General features: G+C 39.0%; 1 protein-coding gene across 1 annotated transcript; it reads right to left on the reverse strand.

Moving 5' to 3' along the window:
* Positions 1-2,573: 2,573 nt before the first annotated feature.
* On the reverse strand, positions 2,574-5,413 carry LOC108918308 (proenkephalin-B-like). Its single transcript, XM_018725428.1, has 3 exons — positions 5,294-5,413; positions 4,079-4,308; positions 2,574-3,182 (listed from the first exon to the last, which is right to left on the reverse strand). Exons 2-3 carry the CDS (start codon positions 4,268-4,270, stop codon positions 2,574-2,576), a joined length of 801 nt encoding a protein of 266 aa, XP_018580944.1. The 5' UTR covers positions 4,271-4,308; positions 5,294-5,413.
* Between the last annotated feature and the right edge of the window lie 5,500 nt (positions 5,414-10,913).

The following is a 10,913-nucleotide window of genomic DNA, read 5'->3' on the forward strand; positions in this document are numbered from 1 at the left end:
TCACAGATTTGTCATTAAAATGTTGTGCAGGTTAAGATAAATTATATGTATATTTTGAACTATCTCCACATTTTATTCAATTTATATGGAAATTTTGGTAAGTTATATATTTTTGACTTTTACAAATGAACAGTGCTTTGAGCCTTTTAAATAGTTTTACTCATTTATGTGATATTGAATTATGTCCTTAGTTCAGTCTAGATGTAAGTTTGGATTGCACTTACCATGAACTTTGAACTGTCTTTACTGTGCTAACTTTTCAGAATATTTTACTGAATCAATTAATATTTGAAAACATTCCATTTTTCATATTAAAATAATATTTTGATGTTTTTAAATGTTTTGTACTATACATGTTTATAACTGAAGTTTATTTTGTTGTGTTTTTCAGCTTTGATAGAAATGACCAAATATCCTGTTCTTAAATATAAAAACCATCATTTACTTAAATTTGTTATGGTGAACAAATGGTAAGATGAAGTAAAAGGGCCATTAGTTTATCATGTTAAGACAGTTTAGACAGCTGAAGATGTTCAGTACTGAGTAGTGTCACATATTCATACAATGGCTGTGAAGAAAACTGTGAAATTAATGTACTTTTAAAATGTTGAAAATTTCCTGAATAACCTTACTGTTGAAAATGTCATATTTATAATAAAAAAACTTAAATATATTTTCTCTGCTTGTATGATTTTGTAATACATATCTTTTTACTGACTTCTGAAATGTTTTCATAATGCTAACAATATCTTAGAGCTATTATTCAATGGTGACGAGGGGGTGCAGTGGCGCAGTGGGTTGGACCACAGTCCTGCTCTCCGGTGGGTCTGGGGTTCGAGTCCCGCTTGGGGTGCCTTGCGACGGGCTGGCGTCCCCTCCTGGGTGCGTCCCCTTCCCCCTCCGGCCTTACGCCCTATGTTGCCGGGTAGGCTCCGGTTCCCCGTGACCCCGTATGGGACAAGCGGTTCTGAAAGTGTGTGTGTGTGTATATTATTCAATGGTTTAATACAGTAACGTTCATACTACCATTTAATGTTTTTCTGTCCAAACTCAATGCACATCCTCTTCAATGTAACATACACATGACATGTTCTTCCCAAGCAACTTAAAGTTATTTATCTACTTATACAACTGTTTTTTTTTTCCCCCAGCGGCACAGTACGTTGTGCATCAGTAATACACCTAGGATTCAAACCTGTAACCTTTGGGTCTAAAGGCAAGAGCTCTAACCGCTACCCTCCCAGCTGCCCCAACATGCATGTTATATCACTAAAGCATTTCCTGTGATTTATGCTGCTCAAAGGTATAAGAGCAATGTAAGGTGTGATCTGAAGTCTTACAGGTCCAGTGACTTAGGTGTGTTGAAGGGGAACAGGACACTAGACAGCAGTACTCGTAGTGTGCAGACATTCTGCAATAAACTGTTTCTTCCAGAAGAGGGAGCAAATACATTGTCTTCACCAATGTTAACTACCATACTTAACATTAAGTTCTATATACGAACATATGTACTATATATGTTGTATAAATAAATATCAAGATAATTTTGTTAAAATGAATACTAAATATGACACTTTCACAGCTCTTAGTTGCAGTGTTGTATTTGAATTGTACTTTGCAGGTGCACATTTGAAATGTGACTCCCAGGTCACTAATTAATTGGATTTGAACAGAATTATTTGCCCTATAAAACAATAGTCTTCTTGTCAAATTACTTCTCAATGATTGTTCTTTTCTGATACTAGAGTGATTTTGAACTTACAAATGCTCCCAACAAACTGTTCCCCAACTGTGAATGAAATCCCAACAAACTGTTGAAATAGATGGAATAAATCCCAGCAAGACAACTAGATGAGTACAGCTAGAGAGGGAAACAGGAAATACGATATTTTATAAATTTCCTTCTAGCCTGAAAGTTCCCAGAGTCTTCTGGGAGTTCCACAAATGGAAAGCTCACAGCATAAAATTCTCACTGAACTGTTGCCAACCTGACACCTCTTTCTCAAGCCCATGGTTTCATTTGGCTCATCAGCCATTGATCAAAATAACCAATTATCTTCTCCCTCTGTTGTGTTTCATACAAAACTGAAATGTCATTTCTTTGCTGAAAGTGACCAGCAGACATACGTAGCTAAATACTCCTCAAATGGTTCTCAGTTTAGTTGAAGAGAGCATCCGAAATGAGTGTTTGTAATGTTTGATGTCTGTAGCAAACAATGTCATATCATACTTATAGATATTATTTTTCTTCTAAAATGGGACCATGATTTCTGCATTACTTGGAAACAGAAGTAAAACTACTTGCATTTAATTTATTTATTGTTATTAAAACAAGCATAATTTAATATATACTGTATGTCACAGACAATTATGTCATTTATATGTACAATAAAAGTGCTAATATTTCACTTTTGTGAAGAATGCATTAAATACAAGATACAAGCAAATTCCACTGTGAATCCAACAGCCTTTTTTCAGGAAAGCAAAGGGACAAAAGGATTTTTTAGGAAAACTGTACTGATGATTCCCAAACATTTTCAGCGGTCATTGTCAGTTCAAATCCCAACAATGATTTAACGATCAAAGCCATCATAAGACCCTGGATCTTCGTCTGACCGAACAGATATTTTAAAATTATGCTCTAAAAACCTTCCATATCTCTTCTGATTGATGAACTTCTGCGGTCGAATCCTTCGCATGAAACCCCCGTACCTCTTTTGTAACTCTTCTGGATTACTTTCCTCCTGCGGGACACTACTTCTTCGTCCGTTATATTTCCGAAAGAATCCTCCGTAGCGTTTTACCTCATTGATGGCAGCGTCGTCATCATAGACTGCTGACTCGTTCTCTGAAGAATCACTCTCCTGCTCACCGTTGGGTATATCGATCTCTCCGAATTTACTGGAAGAATTCCTGCTCTTCTTTGTCAGCAAGCCTTTCAGGTGAGCATCTTCAGGAAAGAGGGATCTCTCTTTCTTGAGAACTTTTTTAAAAAATCCCCCATATCGTTTCACTATGGCACCAACGGAGGTACCCAAGGCATCTTCCATTTCTGACCTAGAGGGCTCTAACTCATTTCTCTCACTTAACTCTTGTAAACCAGCAATGTATTCCAGAAATGTCTGGCATTTGTCTAATTCTGAAACAGATGACAAAATACCTTCACACTCTAAGGTGCAAGTCTAAAAACAAAAACACAATTCATTTATTAGTTAAATTGTACAGAACAGACTATAAGGAACATTTGTTTAGGCTTAAATTCATCCCATCTAAATACTTAAAGTGAAAGCTCTAAAATGTCTTTCCCGGTAGCCCTTCTTATCTATCATGAAGATCTTCTCACATATGTATATATTTTGAATCATTACACCATTCCTATTTATATTCTCAATTGAGATAGAGAAACATAGTACATATTCTCTGCTTATATGCTTTCTAAGATGTGACTTAAGTGACCGCTAGAATAAAATTGTTAGAATAGTATTGTTTATGTGCTCCTGGATATCATCTGAATCCACACATCTGTCTCAGGAAATGCCTTTCATACTAAGTATGATACTTCCCATCCAATTTAATTGCACAGTTGATTTGATCTGCCTTTCCATTTTTGTTCCCCTTTCACATTATATTCATTCATTTAGCTGACTCTTTTCTCCAAGAGAACTTACCATGTTACGGTCACAATTATTGCAGTTTCAAGCTTACAATTATTTACCCATTGATGCAGCTGGGTAATTTTTTTTACTGGAGCAATTCAGGGAAAGTACCTTGCTCAAGGGTACTACAGCTGGAGGTGGGGATGGAACCTACAACCTTTGGATCCATAGGCAGTAACTCCAATCACTGCAGTACTAGCTGTCCCCTTCTCCAAACTACGAACTACTCAATTTGAAACAAGAAGCTCTCCATATTTTTAAAGACACTGGAGAGCAAGTTCAGCGCAGAGCGCCACTGCGATCGTGTCCATCGCACACGGAGCGTGTGAACTAATCCCACTGTCCTGGAGATAAGCGCGTGCACTGGCTGGTGTCATCCCACCCGACTCACTGGACTGGACTAGACTGGACTGGACTCTTACCAGAGCGCTGAAGCTGCCGTCCAGCAGCGAGACGAGATCACGGGCGCACTGAGCGCACCGAGCGGAGCACTGAGCCTCAGCGCTGTGGGCGGCTGCGGGCGGGAAGCCGAGGGAGAGCACTATGGCCACGACACACCACTCCGTGACGATCCTGTGCGGACCTCTCCTCTGGATAGTCTGGGTGCTCCGCATGATGATGGAGAAGAAGGGGGTCACGGCGGCGTCCTCAGCTGCCCCGCAAAGTGCGCGAGAGGAGAGTGAGTCACGCGCCTACAGCGTCCTCTCGTTGCTACCAGTAACTTTCTAGTCCTTTTCCAGGGCTTGTAAATCCTTGCAAAGAAGAAGTGCGCTAAGTTTACTGCGCAAGGCAGTAACTTTGTAGCCCCGGAGATCATTCAATTTTCTTTTCCGGTAAAATAATGCATGATGATTTTATCATCAACAAGCGGCTCAATCCGAATTATATTTTTCAACAAGAGCCTGCCCTCAGTCTTAGTTCTTGATTATATGCATAATAAAAACCGATTCGTGACCGTTCCGTCAACATGACATATCATGACATATGTAGCACCTTTAGTTAAGTAAGTAAGCGCACTAAATTAAACTATTTATTAGTTTCATCGACTGAAATTCATGTTCAGCCGCTCTCTTCAGTGCCCGATACCAGAGATGTACTATAGTCTGAAAGAAAGGACTGTGTATAAAATTCCTCCTCCTAGTTCTTCTGGCTTTAGTTTTGGGCTGAGAGTTAAAACACGGATACCACCAGTCATGACATGTGTATATGAAATACACATTGAAACAGTATGTAGAAAGTGAACAAATGAACTACGAGCCTTCGAGAAACGGAACTAATTTACGTATATTTATATTTAAGTATGTTTTCTAAATGTACTTTGGCTCTTCAACGCCGTATTATACTAATGCATAACTAACTATAGCAAGAGCAATTGTTTCTGCAAAGGAAACGTTTCGCAAGCACTATCACTGATTATTAAAAAATATTTTTCATGCAATATGAATATACACACACACACACCTGTTGAGGGCTGTGAAAATACATCCATCGACTCAACTTCCACTGCAGTTAAAATAGTGAAACTGTGGCAAATGTGTTCGCCGCGTGTGCTCAGAAACGACAGAGCAACAAACACATGATTCATTTTAAATTATAGTACCATAGTAAATATGTTTCAAATAGCACTCAAAAGTTACCTTACAAAAGTGACGCTTTCACTGCAGCTGTTTCCTGTCCCCTTGTTTGGCGCTCAGATCATGCAGCCAAGTTTCAGCACATCGTAGGGTCGCCGCCAGCGTTTCGTTCTCCTCCGATGTCCCGGCTTTGAGTGCCGCAGGTGGCCTTGTCCTTTTATTCAGTCCGAATCACGAGAAGGAATTATGTCATCAAGGTGCACGGTAACTGTTTTCAGAAAACCAATAGGAAACGTCCTTGCAACGAAACACGCGCAGACCCGCGCGCGCGCACACACGCCCACGCGCGCGCGCGCGCACCGTAATCTATTGTCTTCATCCTTGGCTGGGCAACGTCGTGGTTGAAACTGCTAGAAAATATCACTGCAATGAATTATATGATAAGAAAAAATAATTATTATAATCCTGGCCCCTAACTTTAGCTTTTTATTATACTGTATAACCCAGAACCAAGTGCGTTTTTTGTTATTTTGTAAACACATTTTTTTTTTGCAGATCTCTTCAGTCTTGTTTTTCTCACGAAGACCGTAACGTATCCATTTTTCATTAGCGAAGATAACATTTCAAGGCATCAGTGGAGAAATAATAATCAGAACGGATCTAATTAAGCTGTTTATTTATTAGAGGACTATAAGGAGAAGGGGAAACTACATGCATTTGTGTCTTGCTTTTTAGATCCATAGGAGCTGGAGGATCTCATGAAGCCTTGTGGCAATAAGAAGAAAGAAAGAAACCATACTGATGATAAAAAAAAGTTGTAAATGGGTCAGATTTGACCAGAATATAACCCAAGGGTAAAGAATGCAGCCTGGTTCAAATCTCACTATGAACTGGTTTGACTAAAAAAAATGCAGTTGTATAGATATGTGAGATGGTAAGTTACTATGATTCATAACTAAGTTTTCGGTGAAATCAAGACAGAAGACATTTATCTCATCAAAAACATAGTTTTTTTATTGTTGTTTATTGTGACCACCAATATAAAGCGGTACAGTGGATCGGCAGGTAACAGTGTCTAACACCTGGACCATCAAGGTGCATGAATCTAAGTGCAGGTATTGTATACAAGACATGAGCGGGGAAAGTGCAAACAATAAACTCTTCCTGAAGAATGCAAGTCTAGGAGCAAAGCTTCAGGACTGTACGGCAAGCAGCACTGGAAAGAGGAGGGTGACTCAAGGCTCTGCAGTGTCTGAGCCCCAGGTCTTCCCTTTTACTCCTTCTTTGATGGCAGTTCCAGTAACAGGTCTGCTGCTTGCTAAGGTGGCGAAGGAGCCCCTTATGCCCGGCCACAGGATTGAAGGGTGTCGCAAGCCCCACGTTTTTCCTGTGTTTACAGATCTTTCCTCTTGCACGGTACAGTACTATTCTTGAAATATTATAGTAGTAATAAAATACTAGTATTCTTGAAAATGGATGGACTGGTAACTCAGTAAATTTGAGATTTACAATCTGTAGCCTAAAGCCTTGAAAGAGATTTCAAAGTATTACACCTGATGTACAGCACAATGCTGTTTGATTGCTTTACATTTTCTGGTCAAGAATTTTTGTTATACCGGGCTCTTGACTTCATGGTCAGAATCAGCAGGAAGAAACATGGACATATAGTTGTGCTTCGTTTAATTTGTGAAGAAATCTCTGTTTTCTCACACAAGGAGAGAATATTTAACATTTTTAATAAGTAAAAAGATGCAAATAAAAATGGACTTCATTAACAATACTGTTTGTCACGCCATCAGGTTTTAATAATAATACAATACTGCTGGGTTACACAACAGAAAAATTGAAGAGAAGCAGTTTCCAGTTCCTCTGTATACTTTGGTAAATGATATCTAACAACCAATTGTTGCTCATTAGTGTGGGTGGTTAGCAATGAGGCTTATCGGAATTAGCTCTTCAAACAGACATTGATTAGATGATTGGTGGTATCACACAATAATTTAATAATCTCTGACATAATCTGATTACTCATTCCAACCGGAAGCTAAAAAGATGTAAGGTACTTCCGCTTGCAACTTTAAAAATAAAGTTATACTGTATTTCTATTATTATCTGCTATTGTAATTAATTATTACTTGTGGAAAATCAGCAACTGCATTTTCTGTCATCACATCTGGTTTTTGCATATGTCAATAGATTTCCTCAGACGCTGAAAACAAACTGTGAAATACAAGCACAGCTGGCATCACACCCTTTACAGAATGTAAGATATTGGTCAGAACGTCTTATATACATTTCCTTTTTTGTGTTTGCAGATCCATTTGACTTTCACTTAACTTTCAAGTCTTGAGGTTTTGAGCAAAACCTAGTTTTCAGAAAAAAGAAAATCTTTTCAGTCACAAGGTGGTTGTCATTTTCTTACACGTTCAAATTACTGGCAACAGATGAAATGGGGCAAAAATTATACTGTAATTTTTATAGTTTTGTGACCATCTTTAATTAAATGAAAGGGCAGATCAAGCCTCTATCTTTCAGCCAATACCTTCAAGAATGACCTTCCTGCCATTTGACATTCTGCTGTTCAAAGGCTCAAATATTGCTCTCCATAGAGAATCTGTGCAAAAATTTACAAAAAGGAAAACTTTCTGTTTAAAGAGTCATTCAAACCATAATTCCATACCATGCTATTCGTTCTTGTCGTGCTGTCTACAAGCAAGGGAAATGTCAAGCTATTTTGTTTTAACTTGATTCTGAACAACTGAGGTATGTACAAAAGTTCAGGTGGGTGAAGGTAAGTTTTTACAAGTTAATAACAGTGACATAAAGAATACCTGAAGATGAGAAGAAATATAATTATATATGGAAGCATCCTCTTACTCACCAATAAGATTAAGTTATACTGCAAGATAAAGGTCATGTACTGACCTGTACAACAGATGTGACAGTTGTGTTACACTGCTTCCCGAAACATATCTTCTTTTCTTTCGAAAATGACACAAGATGGAAATTTTTGTGTGTCATCATAAATGAATTTATGAATGTGTAAATCCAATATTCCTTTGTCACAAGGAGATAAGAATGACAGGAGATCAATAGAACAGGGTAAATGAGGGGTAAAATTCACTAGCTGGGAAAGACATTAACCTGGAAGTCGTTCATTTGAGTTCAAAGAGGGGACATACCACTGTAAAGTTACCTAATGTGAACTGCTAATAAACACCTCAGTTATTTTTCTATGTAGAGCAACAAAATGGGAGGTATAAAGGCATAGAACAGTTCATTTGAGCAGTTTAACTTAGGTAACTTCACAGTCAGAACGCCAGTTAACAACACCATAGTTATTTTTCTATGTGCAGTAACAAAATAGAAGATGTGAAGGCATAGATTAGTTCATCTACTTAGTAGGGTTTCTCATTAGTTTGTATGGTCAAAACCAAGAAATACCACTCAACTGTTTTTTTTTTTTTCTTTTTTTTTTGCAGTTTACAAAAATGTATTGATATCTGAGCTAAACTAGGTTTTTGCTGATGCTAAGTAATACAGAATAGTCAGACATCAGCAAAATCACTTCAGGTCCACATGTTAAACTGACTTTATTGAAGTACTGTCTTTACATGTATATAGTAAACAGATAAAACACTAAAAAAATTATGACCATTTGTAGGGCAGAGGTGGTAGCCACATGAGTGGGACAGTTACCTAGGACAGCAGAATTTGACAAAAAATGGGGTTCATTACATAAAGCAAAACCAAAACGGGGAGGGAAATGACCTCCTTTAATGCAAAACACACAAAGAAAGATGAACTGTGGCACAACATACCGGTAACAGAAGAATCAGGTAACACATCTTGACCCACTGCTGAGTTGTGTTATACTGTGTCAGCACATATACATGACCGACATAATCAGTAAAGCGTCTTGTTCCCATATCATTAGTAGTATGTTCATATGCATATTAGTATCAAACACCAAACATTAAACAAATCAAAATGGTTCTACATTTTTTTCAATCTGTATGTCTATTGTTGTTGTATTTGTACAGCCCTCTGAGGGACTGCGGGACATCAACAAATAGCAGAAATTGCGTTGAAAGAAGGATCAGAAATGTGTCACAGCCAATCCAACAAGAGTGATTCATAACCTGAAGTATGAACACTGTGGCACAATTAGATTTTGTTCAGAAATGAAAATAAAAAAATGCCCTGAAGCACTCAGATTATTTCAGATTGAAGTACCCACATAAACACTTTTGCTTAATGACCAAGGACCTTTTAAAATCACTCTTGCATGTTTAATTTTTTTTTTTTTTTGCCGTAAATATACAATGATTCGGCTACTCTGTGGATTCAGACAATCGCTGGATGAATAATAACTGCTCCAGTTAAAGTTTACTGTGAAAGAAACAGGAAATTGGTTGAACTTGTGGGTGCACTTGAGTCTTATTTTTGCTGGGCAAAACATTGTTACAGCAGTCAAAATTCTGGCAAAGTGAACGTCCACAAAATGCCTGAGTGGAAACGCTATTTTAACATGATAGCTTGCGAGAGCCATAACGGGCCCTGTCTTTTGCGAATAGCATGGGTAAAGTTCCACCTCATTCCCTCACACTGATTTCAAGTGCCATGTACTCTGCAGCACCATTGGTGTCATAATCACATGCAGACTTGGAGAGAACTCAAGCGCAAAGTTTGTTTACCACTCTACAGCCGTTGCCGATTGGAGACACGGTGCTGCGGCGACCCGGTGACTGCTGAACAAGGACGAACATGAGGGCTCGATGACCAAATGGCTGGAGAACATGAAGATCCGGTGACAAGGAGACTTGGGAATGACGAAGATGAGGAAACATGGAGACGTGGTGACTAGGAGACTGCGGAACATGAATGCTGATACACAGGAACGCACAGGAGCAGAGCTAGAGGCAGGAGGTGAGTACAAACTATGAGAGATTGCAAGGATATTCTTTCAGACATGGCACTGGAAAGGCTGATGAACAATCCAAAGCCCTGCCCCTGTTTGTTGGTCCTTTTATATGTCTTTCATTCTTTGACAGCAGGTGTTCTGGTTCAGAAAAATGTGCCGGAATTGCACCCCAGTAGACAGTGGGGATGTTATTCCCAGGGGTTGTGACAATCAATGGTAACAGTAATTTCATTTCACACACACACACACACACACACTTTCAGAACCGCTTGTCCCATACGGGGTCGCGGGGGAACCGGAGCCTACCCGGCAACACAGGGCGTAAGGCCGCAGGGGGAGGGGACATACCCAGGACGGGACGCCAGTCCGTCGCAAGGCACCCCAAGCAGGACTCGAACCCCAGACCCACCAGAGAGCAGGACTGTGGTCCAACCCACTGCGCCACCGCACCCCCGGTAACAGTAATAAAAAACAATAATAAATTATGACTGTCAGAAGTCATTGAAAATAACCACAGAAAATGAATAGATGAATTATTGTTTTTAAGTAAAGGTTAAACATATTACAACATAACAAAACGAAAGGCATAATTATAGCAATTATTTTTCTGATTTAAACATAATTAAGCAATTTTTGAGCATAGCTGCAGGTTGTATCATGGCTCCAGCTTTGCAGGTTTGGATGCAGCATAAGCTTGGAGTCTACATGTCACGCCCACGTCCTCACGCCGAAACGTCGCACCTGCCCCGGATCAGAGCA

Source organism: Scleropages formosus, chromosome 22 (assembly GCF_900964775.1).
Source record: "Scleropages formosus chromosome 22, fSclFor1.1, whole genome shotgun sequence".
Classification (NCBI taxonomy): Eukaryota; Metazoa; Chordata; class Actinopteri; order Osteoglossiformes; family Osteoglossidae; genus Scleropages; species Scleropages formosus.

What these genes read in the sequence shown, in the direction of transcription:
- LOC108918308 (XM_018725428.1), bottom strand. Translation starts at nt 4,270, where the DNA reads ATGCGGAGCACCCAGACTATCCAGAGGAGAGGTCCGCACAGGATCGTC. An exon ending in ACGGCAGCTTCAGCGCTCTG is followed by an intron (nt 3,183 to 4,078) that starts GTAAGAGTCCAG and finishes TTTTGTTTTTAG; the next exon opens with ACTTGCACCTTAGAGTGTGA.